The sequence below is a fragment of the Urocitellus parryii genome, chromosome 9 (assembly GCF_045843805.1).
Source record: "Urocitellus parryii isolate mUroPar1 chromosome 9, mUroPar1.hap1, whole genome shotgun sequence".
Classification (NCBI taxonomy): Eukaryota; Metazoa; Chordata; class Mammalia; order Rodentia; family Sciuridae; genus Urocitellus; species Urocitellus parryii.
The window spans coordinates 8,369,833-8,388,806 of record NC_135539.1 but is presented as its reverse complement, the minus strand read 5'-3'; the positions used below and the strand labels follow the sequence as shown (position 1 = coordinate 8,388,806).

The 18,974-nt window shown below is 59.9% G+C and overlaps 1 protein-coding gene across 1 annotated transcript in view; it reads right to left on the bottom strand.

Moving 5' to 3' along the window:
• Positions 1-3,710: 3,710 nt before the first annotated feature.
• The window catches only part of Lmf1 (lipase maturation factor 1), a 32,812-nt gene continuing 17,548 nt past the window's right edge, over positions 3,711-18,974 (bottom strand). Inside the window, exons 2-8 of the mRNA XM_026385635.2 lie at positions 17,596-17,661; positions 11,949-12,116; positions 7,401-7,587; positions 6,980-7,133; positions 6,648-6,831; positions 6,192-6,304; positions 3,711-3,899 (exon numbers count right to left, since the gene is read on the bottom strand). Of these exons, the coding sequence (XP_026241420.2) occupies positions 3,746-3,899; positions 6,192-6,304; positions 6,648-6,831; positions 6,980-7,133; positions 7,401-7,587; positions 11,949-12,116; positions 17,596-17,661 (1,026 nt within the window). The 3' untranslated portion in view covers positions 3,711-3,745. The remainder of the gene's footprint in view (positions 3,900-6,191; positions 6,305-6,647; positions 6,832-6,979; positions 7,134-7,400; positions 7,588-11,948; positions 12,117-17,595; positions 17,662-18,974) is intronic.

Here is an 18,974-nt window from a genome sequence, read left to right as displayed (position 1 = left end):
AACCCACCTATTTTATACCACAGTGGCTTCTGACAAACATACACCCTTTCTGGTGTGTCCCCCGGCCCCATCCTTCCTGGGGACCCCTTCTAATGGAAGGACTGTGCTGAACCAGTGTTGACATTAGATGTTGCCATGGTGTGCCGCCAGCCACGTGTGGGAGAACCCCTGGCTCCTGCTCTCCCTGGTGGATGCCCCCAGGCTGTGCTCACTCCTGGGGAGGCCCTGGGCAGTGCCTGTGTGGCTGTGGGAGTCACCACCTAGCTTCTGCAGGTGGGTGGTGCCCGATACTCTGAGCTGTCCAGAGCTCCCCTGGAAGAGTCTCCCCTCTTCCTCCTCCTGGGACTTCTGAGATGGTGTGTCCAGGGTCGCCATGACAGCCACATCTTCCCTGGGTCTTCCCCTGACCTAGGACGTGGGCTCATATGGGGGGCAAGTTGCCCACAGTGTTCCCCTTCTCCACTTGGGCCGTGTTCAGCTCTGCTGCGTGGTTGCAGATAAGGCTGTGCAGCTCACTACTTGAGGCCTGCAGGCCTCCAGGTCAGTGAGAAGTTGAGGCATGGCAGGTGCTGGGAGAAGGGCTCTGCTGTCCCTCAGTTGCATATTGACACTAGGAAACCCTTGGCAAGTGAGGGCCCAGCAGTGCCCAGCAAGTCAAGGCAGGTTGTGGGCTGAGACCACTAGGTTCCAGGACTGACCTCATCTGGCGTGGTCTGGCCACCGTCTGCACCGGGGTTGGGGCAGAGCCCTAGAGTAGCGAGCCGCCTGGTCCAGACCCGGTGCCAGCCTAGGCGGGGCCGGGCTGCATGCCTGCAGGGAGGAAGCAGCCTGCTTTACCCAGGCCTGGAGATGACTGGCAGGGTGAGGGTTGAGCGGGCAGCAGCAGGTGCTGTGGGGTGGGCATCAGTGAGGTACATGTTTGTAGGCTACCAGGTGGCCCCTGCTGCCTTACCTGAGCTGGACGTGGCACCCCACCCCTGTAAGGCCCAGCGACTCCCCCCAATGCCTGATACATGCGGACAGCCCAGCCACTGGGTGGCAGGCGGCGAAGGTAAGTCTCTAGCCCCATTGGCTCCTATGTCTTCCCCAGACGCAGAAGGGGGCCAGTGGTCCTGCATTGGCGATTGCAGCTGATGTGCTGTACAGTGTCTCCAGTCCCTGGCCAGGTCCAGGCTCTCAGGACACTCAGGGACTGTGTTCTGGAATCCGGATGTAAAACAGACATAACTGCAAAGTCAGTCATCTTGAACTTGACACTGCATTCAGTCTGTTCTCCTGTGGCCTCTGCCTCTTCCGGGCCACCCAACCTGCTGCTGAACTGCTCCTAGGACGTGGCCACAGGCAGTCACATGGGCACTTCTGCACCTGGTCCCTTCCAGAACCTCGTTTCCAGGGTCCTCCTGTGGCAGAGACCTGCCCATCAGTATACTGATAGGCCTCTGGCTGTCATGAATGATGCTGGGAATGTTGTCCTCAGTCTTCCGGGGCCCATGGCTGGAAGTGTGACAGCAGGGCCCAGCTTTGTCCCAGGGGACTGTAGAGGCAGCAGGTCCACCCTCTGTCCTCAAGGCTCCATCTGCGCTCCCCTTGTGGCCATAGATGGCCAGTGCTCTCCAGGTGCACACTGGGATTTGCATCTGCTTCACAGAAGGCTCCATGCGTGTCCTCCTCCTGGTCCTTGCTGGGCTTTTGTCTCCTGTGGTGGTGTCTACATGCTCTGGACACCACTCTGAGATGCAGTCCTGGTGAGTTTGGTGACCTGTCCCATGTCCTAGGGTGTCCCTGGGCTTTACCATTTGTGTCTGCAGTTGGTTCTCCTTTGGGATTTCTCCTGTTTAACTTCTGCACATGGTGTGAAGGGCCCACACATTCTTCAAACTGGGATCTCAGCACCCTTGTCAACAGCTGTCTGTAAGAGTTTTTCTAAGCTGCTGACCTGTGCCAGTGCCAGTTTTGGCTGCTGCAGCTTTGTTGCAGAGTTTGAAATCAGACTGTGAGGGCTCTAGCTTTATTCCTCGTTATTTGCAGTCACAAGAGCCTGAGAATTGGGGCTCCATTGCCGTAGACGAGGCCACCGGACCCTGGACAGGCCTGATGGAGCCTCAGGCCACTCTCCCATCTGTGTGCCTCTCGGGAGGCCCAGTCTTTACTGCTCATCCTGGCTGGGCTAGTTCCCGGGCACCCAGCTCCTCTAGCTGGTTCCTCAGTTCAGCGGGTGACAGTCCCAGGTCTCCGGCTCCCACTCACAAGCACCACCCACCCCACACTGGCTCCTGTTGTCAGCGCCCCAAAAACCACACTGACCACTGCAGATTGAGTACAGCCAGGCACTCTGCCCTGCATGGACAGTGCCATGGGGAGCTGAGGGCAGACACAAATGTGCCGGCTCCTCAGGGAGTAGGGCTGGTGAGGGAGAGGCGGCTGTGGTCACCATCAGGACCTCAGGACCCTGGAGTGTCCCCAGGTGAGCAGATGTCCAGAGTGACCACACCCTGAGGTGGGGGTGTCCCTGAACAGGGCTGGGCACCTGGAGTCAGAGCCCAGGGGGACACTGCCAGCTGACCCTGAGCCCTGCTGCACCCCAGGAGGCCTGGCTGGTGTCCTCGTCCTGCGGCTCCACGTGGCTGGCAGACACACAGACAGCTGACAGACAATCACGAGCGGGCGGCTGCCTGGGGTGGTGAGCTGCTCCTGCCTGGCCCTCCCCTGGCCTTCCCTGGGGGTGCTGTCAGGCTGGAGGGTGCCTCCCCCAGGCCTGCTGTGGCTCTTGCAGGTTGTCTTGGACCCTGCCTTCCTGCCAGGACTGTGGGGCGGTGGCCGCAGGCTTCCCCCCAGGGCTTGCCTCTCCAGAGGAGAGTCCCTACAGTTCTAGCCACTGCTGTGCCTGCGGAGACCCCTTACAGGGCCCCAGGAAGGGCCCCGGGGTTGGGGCAGCCAGTCAGCCCTGAGGTTGCTGAGGGCAGACTGGCTGGCTCCAGGCTCCCTGCTCCGAGGCCCATCTGTCCCCATAGACACAAGGCGCCTATTTCCCCAGGAGCCAGAGCACTGACCCTCTGTTCCCTCCTAGGCTGACCAGACAGGCTGAGAGGCTCCACACAGGGGGCTCCCCGACTATGCCCAGCTTGGCTGGCCTGTTGTGGAGCCACCTTGTCCCTGTAAGGCTTTGCAGAATGGCTGGCCGTGGCACTGTGGGTAGAAGGTGGGGTGGGACAGGCTCTTCCAGGCGCCTTGTGACCCACCCCACTCAGCCAGTAGGAAGCATGGCGTCCCAGCACACCCCCAGGCATGGTGCCGCCATCCCTGTGGCCTCTGCAGGTCACTAATACGAGGCTGGGGACACGGCCACATGTGGAGGATGGTGGCTCTGTCCACACCTCAAAGGCTGACCACGTGGGGAGGATGTGGGGTACAGGTGTAGACTATGATGAGCTTCAGATAGTAGAGCTGCCCCATCTAGGTGGGTTGCAGGCCTGGTCCCCTCCTGTGTGGGCACGGTCCCCTGCTGTATGGGCACGCTCAGCCTGGCCCTGGTGAATAAACCAAGCCCTGGGCGGGGCTGCTCCTGAGCTTGGGCAGCTGTCCCCTGTGAGGGCAAGAGGACGGGCAGGTGCAGCACTTGGAGGCCTGGTGCCAGGCTGCCCTGTGGGAGACCAGGGGTCGCCCTCCTGGGAAGGGGCGATGGGCACCAGGGAATCACACAGCAGCGCCTGTCTGTGGGCCTTTATTGTGGCTTTGCCTAGAGAGGTCAGTCCTGCTCCCTGAAGTAGCCCTCCAGGTCCTCGAGGCGGACTGCGGGGAAGTAGGGGCCGAGCCTCCTGCGCACCCACCACTTGCCCTCTGCGGCGTGCTTGCCCCCAGGAAGGCTGAACTTGTACCGCCAGTGCTCTGCTCGGATCCACCTGTGGGGACAGGAACAGCAGGTCAGTCCCCCAGTGGCCCCTATGCCTGCCCACCCAGGCCGCCCATGCACAGAGCCTCCATAGAGGGAGGCCCCACCCTGAACCTCTAGTGGCTGTGTCCTTCCAGCCCGTGTGTGCCCTGGGCCACAGGATGGCGGACACGCTATGTCCCAGGGAAGGGGGCTCCTCTGTGCTCTGGCCTGCACAACGACAAGGGTCTCAGTGTCCCTGAGAAGGGGTGTGGCTCTAGGAAGGTGGGGCAGGCTGGCAGCCGTGTGCTCTCTGTCTTCCTCTTGGCGTTTGGCCCTGGAGCCGTAGGAGCTTTGCCGGGGCCGTGTGGAAAGGCATGAGCCAGCATGGGGCCAAGACCTGGTGAGCCCCGTGCCTGGCGAGCCCTGTGGGTGCCGTACCCTGACCCAGCCGGCTACCGGCAACGCTGGTGGCTGTGGTGACCCCCCTCCTTGGCGTGCTGTCTACTGAGGTCAGCCCTGCTGTGGCTCTGGTCCCTCGGCTCTGGTGTGCGTGCTCTGTGCAGGCGATGGTCCTCCTGGTCTGCACTGTCCTCCAGGCTGTTGGTGCTCTGGACTGCAACTTCGGCTCCTTGACACCCTTCCCCACACTGGACTCCACCATGTGGAAGCAACGTGCTCTCCAGGCATGGCAGGCCTGTCTCTGCAGTGGGAGGCATTGAGACCCGCAGTGGAGCCTGCACAGTGGTCCTGGCTCTCCTCCCCAGAGACCGCTGGACTATGTGTGTTGTGAGTGGTTGAAGGACCTGCACGGCAGCTGCCTAGGCCTCTTGTCTGCAGAAGGGCACATCTCCAGTCGACATCTTGCTGGCTCTTGGTATGGGTGGCTTCTCCTATGGGTGCCACGAGGTCCCTGATCTCCCTTACCTCCTGCACTAGATCTGCTGGAGGGGCCAAGCCTCAGGTCACACTGGGAGGCAGTGGTCATGTGCCTGGCACCAGGCCCTTGGCTCTACTAGGAGTCACCTCCTACTTTCTGGGTGGGGCCCACATGGTCTCACTGCCCACTGGGGTGTGTCCCCCATTGCTGGGCAGCCTCTGACAGCTTGTGGGCAGAATGCAGCCAGGCCCACATGGTCCTGGGGCAGGGCAACTGCTCTGCAGTGGTGTCATTCTGTGATTGTCTTGCCTGGTGGCTGCTCCTTGCCCTGGGGACAGAGGAAGCTTTCCTTGCACCTTCTGGCTGTTGGCTGGCAGGGAGCTCTGAGTTGCCCGTCTTTATCGAGGCAGAAAGAAAACCCAGGAGCCTCTGCCTCAGGACTGTGGCTGGGGGCCTGCTGCCCTCCCTGCTTCAGGGCCACCGTTTGTGTCTGCAGCATCCAGAGCTTCCAGCTGTCCTTGGGAACAGGGAAGTGTCCACTCCCTCGTCAGGAGGATCAGGCAGTGGGGCGCATGCTCTGTAGCCATGTTCAGTGTTCCCCTAGAAGTGAGCCTGCTGCTAACACACAGCAGGGACGGGCTGGGTCTGGCACCTCCAGGTGCCCAGCCTCCAATGGAGACCACCACCGCCTCTGGTTTTCAGGCCTTCGGCACTTGGGCTATGGCAGCTCAGCGGCCCTGCACAGCCTTGCTGGGATGGCACAAACCCAGGTGGGAGCCTGGCCAGAGGGTCAAAGAAACCTGCCTCAAGTCTGGAGGGACACAGCTCCTGGACCAGAGAGGCCTGGCCACAGGCAAACCTGGGGACCAATGGCCTTGGGGGCTTGTGCTGGTCCAGGTCTGCTGGTGGCCTGCCTGAGGGGTGCTGGGCAGTGCGGGGAGGGCTTCCAGAAGCCTCAGTTGGCCAGGGGCCCCCTGCTTGGGCTGCCAGACGGTGCAGCTGCTGCTGCCTCTGTAGGCCCTCCTGCTGCCTGGCCAGCTGTGGGCAGCTCGACGGTGCAGCTGCCCCGAGGCTTCTTGAGGGGAAACAGGAGCATCTTCTGTCAGAATGGACGGCCAGCTGGGACTGCGCTGTCCCTCGTCCCTGGCTGCTCCCTGGCTCCACACACATCACAGCTCCCACTCAGACCCCAGCGTGGGAGGCTGCGGGGTCTCTGGAAAGCTGGGCTTGGCAGCCGTCCATGGCTCCAGTGAATCTCTTACCCCAAGAGGACAGCTCCTGGGCTGCCACCGTGTCACTGCGCAGACCTCTGCTGGAGCAGAAGCCAGACAGGTCCCTTTGGGCCAAGGGCTGGTGTGGGCCAGAGGCCCTGCGGGCAGGTCTTTTGCCCAGATGGCCTGTGGCCCGTGAGGTCAAGCCCAGGCAAGGCCAGGAGGGGCTTACCTGGGCGGTGGCCTGCCCTCAAAGGGGTTGGAGGCGAGCAAGGACAGGGCCTGGGCGTCGTTGACCAGCAGCTTGCCGGCCAGCTGCAGGATCCACTCATTGTGCTCGTAGGTCTGCAGGGATGGTGCTCGTGAGTCTGGGGTGCAGGCTGTGCCCCACCTCTCCAGCCATTCTTAGCACGGTCACTAAGGGTCTATTGCATGTGGACTGCCTGCTGGCCTGAGGGTCACTTGTCTGTATATAGTTCTGCCCCCTCCCGGCCACCTGCCCCCTAGCCTTACCCTGCTGAGGCCATTTCCTCCAGTTAGGATGGCACTGGGAAGGCTCAGCAGGAGGAGGGCCAAGGGCCCAGGGCCTGTGTCACTGTCAACACTGGTAAAAGCCAGAATGGTGGTCTGTTGCAAGCACCCAGGGCGTGCCTGGGAGGGAGGGAGAGGTGGGGCAGTGCTCCCTCACCTGGAAGGCCGCAAACCACATTAGCCAGTCCAGGCGGTAGTGGTAGGGAGTGATCAGGCATGGCCGCCTCCAGGGGTCACCGGGCTTGCACTTGAACTCATAGTCCTCCCACACAGCATCAGGGGCACTGGCGTTGGGACTTGTTGTGCCCTGCAGGATCACCTCTGTCCGCTCCTTGGTGATGCTGTGGGAAGGCAGAGGCAGGGCCCGTGAGTCTGCGGCACTTCTGTGCCATGTGGGGTGTGGGCTCTCCATCCGCCTGAGGTGCTGGGGACTCCAACTCCCACCAGCCTGGGCCCAGAGTGGAGGGGCCAGTATGGGGCCAGTGGTACCTGCCAAAGGCCCCATAGCTGTTGACGATCCTGAGTGAGCCGAAGGTGGTGTTCATGACCTGCTTGGCGCTCAGCAGGTTGAGGACCACAGGCACACTGAGCCAGGCCAGGAGGATGCCCAGAGAGAGGTTGACCACGCGGCGCACAGCACAGCCTGCAGAGGGAAGGCAGGTCTTGTCAGCTGGCTCCCAAGCCTAGCAAGGAGCAGCAGTGTCCCCTTGGCTTGTGCCCCTGAGATCTGGCTGCTGCCCTCCAGGCTCAAGGAGACCCGGGGACACCTCAGCTAGCCTCCTATCCACAATCCCTTGTAGAGGTCTGGCTGTCCCAGCTCCTGGGATTCAGCAGGGGCCTTCCCAACTGCCCTCCCCTGCCCTTCTGAGGTGTGGCCGGCCAGCATACAGCTGTCCTTGTTGCGTCCTACCTACGTGTCTTGGCCGGGACTGGGCTCCTTGGGCTTCTTCGTCCTGCAGTTTCAGGGCTCTGTCCTTCAGGCCAGCTGGTCCAGAGGGAAACAGGAATCCCAGAGAGGCGTCGTCAAAGCAGCTGAGGCTGGGCACGATAGTCAGCCAGTTCAGGAAGCTCAGGTTCCCACTGAGGATGAGGACCACCTGTGGGGAAGGGCTGGGCCAGCGTCAGGCAGGGCCTCCAGGACTCGCCGCTGCCCTCTGTGCCCATCCCCTGCAGCTGCCCACATCTTCCTTGCTCAGCAAGAAGGATGCCCCAAGGAACAGAGCTAGAGTGCACCCTGGCTGTCAGCTCCAGGCCCTTCTTGTCCTTTGGTGTTGGGGTTGAGCCCAGGGGCATGCTGCCACTGAGCTAGGTCCCCAACCTTTTTGAGACGCGGACTTGCTAAGTTGCCCAGGCTGGCCTAGAACCTGTGACCCTCCTGCTTAACCCTGGTATAGGAGTATGCCATCGTGCCCTGTACTAGGCCACCCTGTGGTGCAGAACTGCCTACAGGTGGGTGTGGAGCCCACACAGGGGGCAGCCAGCCCAGCGAGGGTGGTGGCAGCTGGGTGGGAATCGTGGAAAGCCAGCCCAGCCCTCATGCTGGCAGTGCTGATCACCTGACCCCTGCTCAGGACGGCCATCCCCTCAGAGCTCCCTGGAGCCTCTGGCCTTTCCTTGGGCTTCAAAAGAAGGCAGCTTCCTTGGCCCAGAGGAATGTAGCCAAGGGCCACCCTCTGGGACGGCATCTGCCCCAGCAGAGGGGGCAAGCCCCGGGTCCTCATCCCCCAGTGGACACAGCAGAGGCAGCTTCTGCTGATGCCAGAAGAGCTGGCCTGGATCAGGCCCAAGGGCCATGTGCCAACCCTGAGGTGCAATGTTGCCAGCATCCAGCCTGGAGCCTGGGGCAGTGGCTGCTGAGGTGTGCTCAGGGCTTCCTGGGTCCTGCCAGCAGTCTGCCCAGCCCACGGCTGGGGTCTCCATCACCCAGCTCCCGGGGCCTGTCCCTGCTCTGCTTGTAGGTTCCTTCACGTGCTGCACTTCCAAAGCCCTCCCCATGGAAGTCCAGCTGTGGATGAACACAGCTCAGCACTGACCAAGCCTGAGAAGGGGAGAACAGCTGGTACCCTGCCCAGGACAAGGTGGCTCGGAGGAAGTGGTGTAGGGCTGAGGCCCTGCTAGAGTAATAGGAGGTGACCAGGACTGACCAGAGGAAAATGTGGAGAGCTGCCAATGCCACTCTGGTAGGTCCAGCAGGAGGACGACAAGCTCATGAGGACAGTGCTAGTGACCACCAGCCCACGGGTGTGGCATCCAGGCTGCTGGGGCCAAGGCATGTCCTCTTCAGGATAGCTCTGGTGCCACCCCAATGGCCGATAGTTGTGCTGTGTTGGTGGGAGTGGACCAGGGCAGCTCCCCATGGCCCTGCCCCACGCTCCTGGACTTTGGTCTCGGCCTAGTCCTAGTGAGGAGTGGGAGCTCTGAGGCCATATATGCGGGTGTGACGAGGGCTTCGTGCAGGGGAGCGGGGTTTCATTGGCTTTGTGGCTATGACCACAGCTTAGGAACTGTGGATTCAAGGCTCTCTCTGGATCCATTGGGAGAACTAATTTTCCTAGTTTTTATTTTTATTTATTTATTTATTTATTTTTAAATTTTTTTTTTAAAGAGAGAGTAAGAGAGAGAGGGGGACAGAGAGAGAGAATTTTAACATTTATTTATTTTTTCTTAGTTCTCGGCGGACACAACATCTTCGTTTGTATGTGGTGCTGAGGATCGAACCCGGGGCCGCACGCATGCCAGGCGAGCGCACTACCGCTTGAGCCACATCCCCAGCCCTTCCTAGTTTTTTAATTCAAAAATAATTCTTATTCTTCTCTGTTTATGATGTCACCAAACCCCTGGGCTCAAGCAGCCCAGCCCCACACTTGCCCAATCTGCAGTTTCTCTACCAGCTTCCTGGGCTGACCAGGGTCCCAGAGGTGTTGGGCGCCCTCCCATGGACAGGTAGGGCCAGGGACGCAGGGACTGTGGTTGTGACTGGAGGGCTGTTCAGAGTCCCGAGCCCCCTCCTACATGGGGAGGGTCCAGGGCTGGTGGTGGGCCTGACTTCAAGCTGAGCCCTTTGGGGTGTCGTGGGAGGGATGCCCTGGGAAGCACCCACTCCACCTTGTGCCTTCTGGGGTTGGCCTGGTCTGGGATGGTAGCTGGGAGGAAGCAGCCTCCTCTGCTTGTCCGCGGCTACAGGAGGCCATTTCCTCCAGCTAGGATGGCACTTGAGAGCCCTGGCTTCCTCTGAGTCTCTGCCTCCTTGAGGGCGGGTGGCGGAACTTGCCCAGTTTCAACTTCTCCTCCTGCTCCGACTGTACAGCAGATCCCTCAGGCCAGGGGTCCCAGCCCTCGCTCGGGGGAATCCCAGAAGGCTGGTGTCCAGCCTGCCTATGCCCACTTGCTTACACCTGGGAGGAGCCTGCCTTGTGACCTCACTGTGGCTCTAGAGACATGGGAAGGCCACTTGCACACTGCCTGGGCCGCAGTGCACTCTGGCTGCTTTAGAGGTGCACGGTGAGCCATGGGAGGGAGCAGAGGCCACAGAGGCACTCAGGACTGGCCCAGCAGTTTCCTGTCTGCATCTGCCAGGGATGCACCTGGACCTGCAGGCCTGGAAAGGAGGCGAGCGCTTGGACCAGGACTTCTAAAGTACCACCAGAGCCCTTGTGGAGGGGCCTCTCCCCACTCAGGGACCTTAGGGCCCACCAGATTGGCAGCCTGGCAGGGCAGCACCCTATGTGACCCAGCCCCACGAACTTTTGGAAAAGGCAAATATGGGGACAGGAAAAGATGCAGGTTGGAGTGGTGGAAGACAACGGACAGTGCAGGTCTCAGGGCACTGTGCCCTCTGAGAGGCACGTCCCCTTGTGTTTGTTTAAGCCCACAGAGCACAGCAAGGGCGGCCCTGAGTGGGTGCTGAGTCTGAGCTAATGTGGGGGCTGGGGGTGCACAGGGAGCCTCTGCAGTCTCTGCGGCTTTCCATGAACCCAAAACTGCTCCAAGAGAGGTCTTAAGAGCAACGTGAAGCGGCTGAGGGACACTGAGAGCAGGCGACTCCAGGGACAGGGTGAGTGTTCGAGCTAGGCACTGTGCAGGGCCTCTGGCCAGCTCTGGTTAAACATGACCCGCTCCCCAAAGAATAGGGGATGAGGGGAAAAGAGGCCGCAGGTCCAGACTCGGGAGCTGAGAGCGTTACAGCCTTCTTTGGGGGCAGTAAGTTTGAAAACAGCCTTATTCCCAGGACAATACCAACCCTGAAGCTGCCTCAAAGAGGGAACGTCCCTGCATGTCCAGTGTGTGTAAAGCACCCTGTGGCACTGCCCACCAGGCTGGGGGGACCACGGGCAGTTGAGTGGACAGCAGACACACGTGGCCAGGCTGGGATGGAAGCCACACCAAGTCCACAGACCCAGGAACGTGCTCAAGCATGTGTGACTCGGGCTGCACCTCAGCACCTGGGCAGACTCAGGGACAAGCCAGCCCCTCGTCGTCAGCCAAACCAGTCTCCAGGCTGAGCAGAGCACGGCCGGCGATGCAGGCAGCCTCACAACCCACAGACGACATGTGGCCCCACACACCAGGAGGGAAGCAGGCCAGGCCCAGGGCAGGGTCCTGGGGCAGCCGTGGCTGCCCAAGGAGAGGCTGCCCAGGGCCGACAGTAAGTCCCAAGCCCGAGCGATGGAGGAAGAACCTGGGTGGAAGCCACCTGAAATCTAAGGTGAGCTACTAAGCCCAAGGACGCACTGACCACAAGGTCACCCCAGGCTCTGCAGGCAGATGTGTACTGTTGGCTGGGACAGCCCTCCCCAGTTGGCTCCCTGGACACTGCTGGCCCTCAAGGAACTCAACCCATACAAGGAGCTGCTCTTGCCCCAGCATGGTGACACAAGGACCCACGAAGCATGTGCCACCTGGGCTCCTGCTGGCCAGTGGTGGGAGGGGATGCTGCTCTGGCCAGGGGCAGTTCTCTGAGAGCCAAACACACTGCCCCTCACACTGCAGCATCCTCCAGAGCTCGTCTTATGGGAGATGAGGCACCAAGGTCCACCGCAGCCTGCGGGCAGAGGTGGGAGGGGCCTGGACCCCCACGCACACCAACACAGAGGGAGACCCACTGTGCCCACGGCCGCGCAGCTCTCTGTGGAATCTCTGTGGACACGTCTGCAGGAGACCTGTCCAGAGGTGGTGTGGGTGCCAGGAGGTTGAAGGAGTCATGCACCTTGTGGGGGAGCCTGGGAGGGCAGAGGGTGGGCTGGGCACCCACCTGATGTCAGGGGACCAGCTCCAGGAATCCCAGTCCTGGTGCAGACAGTACATGTGAAAGGAAACTTCTAGAACTTAAGGAAAAACTTTAGGGCTGAACCTGACAACATGGAGAATGCCTGTGCCAGGCCAGTGTGCCTGTCCCTCTCTGTCCCCCCTTGGGAGGAGCTGTGTGGGGCACCAGTGCAGGGGACAGGGGGCCACTCACCTGGAACAGGATCTGAAGCACGCCATGGAGGATGCACATCCGTCGCCCGAGGAACAGGAAGAAGGGTACCAGGAGCTCTAGGAAGTGGTTGCTGAGGGCCTCAAAGCGGTGCACCCACCAGGGCGTCCTGTGTAGGAAGTAGGCCAGGGGGCTGGGCACTGGCTGGGTCTGCAGGGACAAGGAGGCCTGTGAGCCACTGAGCTGCGAGTGGACCCAGGTGGTGGGGCTCTAGGATGGCACGCCCCCAGCCCTGCACACAGAGCTGACCTGGTCAGCCTGAGAGGCAGAGCACACTTCTTCTCTGCTTTAAAACTGTCATCTAAATACAAAAAATGCACTCCTTAGTTGCAAGAGCTCCTTTGAACCAGTATGCCCAAATGAAGGACACAAGGGTGCCTGGGGAGGCTCACTGCCTGCCACAGGCAGACGGCAGGTGGCCTCTGGGGGCTGCACAAGGAGCAGCTGGAGTGCAGAGTGTGGGGCCCCTCGACACACATCAGGTGACTCTGAGCAAGCACGAGACAATGGGTGCCATCCACACAGAGAAGGAACAAAACTGACCTGAAGAGCATGCCCATGTCTTCTTGGGTGCCATTCCCCTGGGTGTGGCCTTGGCCACAGAACATCAAAACAGTGACACCCATCAGGCCTGGCTCCTGCCACCCCAGCCTCAGTGTGAGGAGCCCCTGCCAGTTTGGGCCACAGTGCCTCCACGGCTGTCCCCACTTCCTGGGCTCTGTGTTTGCCCTCCCAGTGGGCAGCACCTGCTATTTGCCCAATCCGAGTTGAAGTCCACAGCTGGCTAGATGGGAGAAGAGCGGAGTCTTCCTCTAACCATGCCATGGGGAGAGATGGGTGCCCTCCAGCCCTCTACAGGTGCACCCAGAGGGTGGGCGCCCATCTCCAAGATGCTTCCCACAGAAATAAGCAACCTGGTCTGTGCAGTGTGACCCACGGCCCTATGCTGGGGACAGAACTCTTGCCGCGGGTTCCTGCACCAGCACTGGGCGTCCAAACCAGGGCTCCACCCGGACCCACATGCTCACTCTGCAGCTGTGGTAGAGACCAGGGATTATGGCGTCTGACCCCACCACACGGGCGAAGGGGATTTGAGGGGTTGTGTCCCAAGTAGACAGAACCTTTAAGGAGTGACATGAGGGTGGAATGGGACAGCACCTGCCTGAGCATGGGGACAGTGACACAGACTCTGGACTCCACAGACCCCTGGAAATCCCAGCGAGATGGGGTGGGGAGGACAAGAGGGGCAGAACAGCTACTCTACAGGGGTCTGGGGCAGGGGCTCTGGACTGGGGAAGGCCAGGCCCCTGCAGGTTCAGAGGGGAATGGAGATGGAGTAAAACACCAGGTACAGGTTGACCATGGCCAGTGGCCCTGGCCTGGCTGCATCTGGGAGGGAGATGTCACCAATGTTGGCCATGATGATCCTGGCAAGGAAGCCTGTTTTCCAGGATGCGTCCCTCCCAGCCTGGCTGGCTCCATGGAGAATGGCCTCTGGTCCTCTGGACAGAGGGCCTGCTCAGTGCCCCAATGGCTGACCCCTCGTGGGGCAGAAGCCTGTCTGCACTGAAGCTTGGTTGTGAGCTGTGGAGGAGCTGGCAGCCTTGAGGTGGCACCCAGGCAGGTGGTGGGAGCGGCGCCGGGAGCCAGAGCCACCCACCTGCGACCGGGCGAGGCATCGCGCCATCCCCAGGTGCAGGACGTGCACAGCACAGCCCAGGCTTCATGTCCTGCTTTGTAGATCTGCCCTCAAGGAGACAATCTTAAGGAGAAAACCATGAGCCCAGGGAGCTGGAGGGCCCATCTCCGCAGGGAGCTCAAAGAACAGATGGTTGGTCCCCATTTTCCTACTTCAGCCACCACGGAGTGCGCTTGGGGATTTAGTGTGATGGCAATGCCATGCCTCATCTCAGGCGCACACACTGACGTGGTGAGTACTGCTTGCCGGGCACCACCACCAATCCCGGGAAGCTGGTCCCCATGCCAGCCCAGGGCCTGGTATGAGGCCTTTGCAGGAAGTCGGCATCTGTGTGTTGAAGGCAGGGCCATGCCCGAAGCCCAAGCTCTCGCCTGCTTTGGGGTGACTGACCTCTTCCCTGGCACCGTGGTGCCAACGTGTTGTGGGCAGTGGAGGTGACCACTGAGCTCTGACGGGTGGAGGTGGCTCATGCTGACTAAAATGTGAGACCTTGGGACAAACCGCAGGGTTGGCTGTGTTCCAGGAGCAGATCAGGGGCACCACTTGAGGTCCAACATGGTGATACTACTGAGAGTCAGAACCCAGCCCTGGAGGGGTGGGCAGCCAGGGAGGCCACTCTGGGGGTGCCTCCACAGTGCTCGCCTGAGCTGGAGCTGCCCGGCCACTGCAATAGAGACGCAGGGAAGGAGAACGGAGCCATGCAGACGGTGCCTGGATGCAGAAACGCCAGGGAAGCACAGGCGCCTTGACACAAGCTGCTCTCGGTGCTGCTTCCTACACGGCAGCCACCAAGCCCCACCAGCTCGAGGGATCCACTAAGGGGAGCAAGCGTCTGTCCCCTCCACTAGAGCTCTGACTGCCTGCAGGATTCACCTCTATGGAAGACCGCAGGGCGAGGGGCACTCTGGGACTTCCCAGAACAAGGCCCACCAGGAGGTCTGGAGGAGGCCAGTCAGCGTGAGGCGGGGCAGTAAGGGCATGGGGCTCCACTGAGCCACCACTTCCCAAAGAGCAGTCCCACTTGACACAGCATGGAGCGGAGCCTCCTGGCCAGGTCCAGCAAACCCCGGAGTCCCCAGGATCACAGGCTGTGGCCCCTGCCCTCAAGACTGCAGTGCACGGTGCAGCAGACACTGGCAGTGAGACGTGGACGCAGGACCTTGGCCCGCACCCCATGACCTGACCCCATGGGAAGACAGACCGCGAGCAGCCAACATGCTGGCAGGTGTAAAAGCCGCTCGCCAGCCCCTGGTTTCTGCAGGGTGGAGGAGGGGTGTGCACCTGCGTCTCCATGCTGTACACAGAGCCACTTGGAGCAGTCGCCAGTCTAAGGGCAGCCTCCCTGCAGCTTTCCTCACGACTCCACCGTCCGTTTTCCACGTCACACAAGAGACAGACGAGCTTCAGGGACTGTGGTCACAAGTCTGAACTCGCCACACATGAAGCTGCAATCGTGTGACACCCAACACCGACGGCGAGTGTGTAGTGCTGCACCTCTGAGGCCATGCAGGTGTCAGGCCATGCAGAGGGCCCACTGCACGTGGCAGATATAGTCCCCAGGATAGCCGCGGAGAGAGCACCATGGGAAACACAAGAGGGAACAGAGTGACTAGACCCTCCACCGTGAAACACGGATGCGACAGGGTCCTCGGCAAAGAGGCCCAACAGGAGGGGACTGGAGGGTCTGAAGATGCTGCGGCGGAGTCAGAGAACAGAACCAAACACTCCCCAAAATGCTTAGAAAGGAAAAAGCACCCACGTCCCGTGCAACAGCCTTGGCAGCCCCGTTCACGCATGGCCGATTCCTGGGGAGAGCAGACGCCACAGGCTGCAGCCACAGACCCAAGGTGCTCTCCACGCACAACACTCTGCGGTCCAGGAGGCCATAGCCAGCAGGACGGCATGTTACAGAGTGCTGACCGGAACACCCAGAAGCACACCCTGAGCTCAGCACCAGCCCGCACCCAACTAGTACAGGCAGCAAGTCCGCGTGGGAAGGCAGAGCAAGCGGGGCCGCACCCTGCAAAGGATGAGCCCCAGAAGTGGTGGGCGCAGGTGAGACGGAGGCTCTGTCCACTCTACAACTAGACACTGTGAAAGAGTGGGCCATGGGTGCGGAGACCTGGACTGACAAGAGGTGGAAGCCAAGGTCCCACCAGAGGGAAAGGAGCTCTGAGACGCAGTCCGTGCCCAGAGCCCGCCCCAGCCTCTTGGTCCTCCCTTCTGACACCCTCACTCCAGCCCTGGCCAGTTAACATCCAGGGCCAACCTGAGCTGCCCAGCTGACCCCTTCCCCAGTCTTAGTCAGGACAAGCACCCTCTGCCAGCCCTCAGGGCATGCTTCTGTGCCAAGTCTAGTCCCTAGCCAGGGCTGGGCCAATGGCATGCCCTCTGCAGACAGCATAGGTCAGAACCCAGCCTGCACCCCAGGCCAACAGCCATACAGCGGGCATAAGCACTGGCCCTCAGCAGTCCTCACCCAGGGGACTGATCCATGGCTGTCCTTCTGGAGCCCCTAGGCCAGCCATCATCACAGGGCCTAGCCTGGGCCAGGAGAGCTGGTGGCTGGCATGGCAGGACCCCAGAGCAGCATGGCTGACCCGCAGGGGGAAGGGGATCCCTTCACCCCAGGCTTCTGGCAGGTTCAAAGCAGCCCTGACAGATTTTCAGTCTTCTCTCCCAACCCTCCTGCACCAAGTGCAACAGTGACCACAGGGCTTACACGGATGTGACCCTGTCCCACAGAGAGCCTGCCCCCATGCACACAACCCAGCCAATTGGGTCCTGGGGAAGGGCGGGGATCCTCGCTGTTTCAGAGATGAGTCCCACACGTACAGTGGAGTGCACAACCAGGAAAGTGGACAAGAGGCCTGGGCTGCAGAATGCAGGTGTTATTTGGAGTGCATGCCCTGGGTGCAGGATGCATGCCCTGGCAGGGCCTGGCTGGTGTACCTGCTTCTACTGCAGTGGCATCCCAACAGTTCCCAGGTTTGCCAACCCTAACCTGCAGATGCCCCATGTCCACAGCACCTGCTGCCACTGGCCCATGCTTGAGTGTAGGAAAGCCTTGCTGAGAGGCTGCCATGCTGGTTCTGGACCTTGACGGACAGGCCAGCCTGGGCTTCACTGCCCAGGTTGAGGTCTCTGGGCCTTGTCCTCAGGGCAGGGGTGCCAACTGTGGCCATTCACAGGCAGCCTGCTCCCCATCACGGGCGAGGCCGAGACATTTCCTCTCTGGCATCCCACTCTGGGATGGAGGTGCTCACGGGACCCAAGGCAGGACAGGACTTCTGGAGGACCTGACCGGGGTTGAGGCCTTAAAAAATAAACTCAAGGCATGCTGGTCAAACCCAGCACGAATGCTGATGTCCATGCACCCAGCCAGCAGACCCCGGGACCCCAGGATTGACGCATGGCGTACCGGAGCAGCAGCACCCTGTACTCAGGAGGCCAGGCTCAAGCTTGACTGGAAGCTCCAGCAGTGAGCCTCAGAGCTGTGGCAGCAGGACAGAGGCATGGAGGACAGCCCTGCAGGATGGGACACACCGCGGTCTCCTGTGGCACCTTGATCAGCCCCGTGCCCACCCACATACAAGCACCAGACCTGGCAGGATGGGACTGCTGGGTGAGTCGGAGCCCTGGGCCGAGGTCTGGGACAGCCTCCAGGGACCCGAACAGAGTGGCAGTCACCTGCTTGGGTGATGGAGGTGCACCCAGGGAAGGCACAGTGGGGGGAGCTGCCACCCCAGAGGGTGAGGAAAGCCAGACAGCTGGACCTGCAGCCAGGGTGGGTCAAACATCTGTCTACCACCTGGCAGGCACGTGACACTCTGCACACCGCCTCGTGATCCACCCCAGAGAGAGCTGGGAGCAGGGATGTCCTCAGTGAATGGGGACTGGAACCCCTCGAGGATGGGCCCAGCTGCTCACCTCGTAGTGGAAGTCCAGGCAGGTGAGGTCTCGCCAGCACTGGTCACCGCGAATCTTGATCAGGCCCTGCAGAGGCAAGACAGCAAGCAGCGTCAGTCCCCAAGGACACACCTCCTCCAGCCATACCCTACTAGTCTGTAGTCACCACCCAGTTACTACCTGTCAGGGGATTAATTCACTGATTGGGTTAAGGCTCTCATAACCCAGTCATTTCCCCTCTAAACCTTCTTGCATTGTCTCATACATGAGCTTTTGGGAGACACCTAATATCCAAACCATAGTACCACCCAAGCAACACCCACTCACCCATCATCCGTTATCCCCACATCCACCATTCATTCATGCACACATCCATCATCTATCCACCATCCATTTATCCACACATCCATCCACTCATCATCCATGCACCCATCAATCCATCAATCATCCACTCCTCATCTATTACTCCTCCATCGTTTCTCCATCATCCAACACTAACTCATTCACCCATTCCCTCATCTACCATTCCAACATCCACTCACTCATAATCAGCCCATCATTCATCTGTAAATGAGGAATCCATTATTGATCCACCATCCATCTACCCATCCACCCATCATGCATGCATCTATCATCCATTGATCATGTAACTACCATCCATCATCCACACATCCATTATTTATCCATCAAACATCATTCACCTACCATCTAATCACCCATCTAACACCTACTCACCCACTTATCCATCATCTATCTACTATCACTCATGCATCCATGATCCATTATCTAGCCACCAGCAATCCAATATCCACTCATCCACCCACCATTTGTCCATCATTTTCCCACCATCCACCCACCCATCATCTACCATCTACCTACCCATTTTCCATCCATCATTTATCAACCACTCATCACTCATCCATCCACCCTTCATTCATGCATCCATCAATACATCAACCATCATTCATGCATCCATCCCTTGCACATCCATCCACATAGCCAGCATCTTCTCATCAACTTGTCCATCATCCATATACCAAATGTCCATGCTTCATAATACATCACTCACCTATCCATTGTCTATCCACCTTCCATTCACCCATTTAACACCCACTCACCCATCATCCACACATCCATTGTTCATCTATCATTCATCCACCAATAATCTATCCACCACCCATCCAACATCCACTCAACCACCCACCCATCATCTATTCACCCTTTGTGCATGCATTCATATCCAGCCATCATCTATATAAACCATGCATCCATCATCTATCAACATTCAATACCCATTTATCCACCCATCCATCATCTATCTACCTATTGTCGGTGAATCCATCATCTGTCCACCATCCATTCACCCATTGAACATCCACTCATAATCCAAGTATCATTTA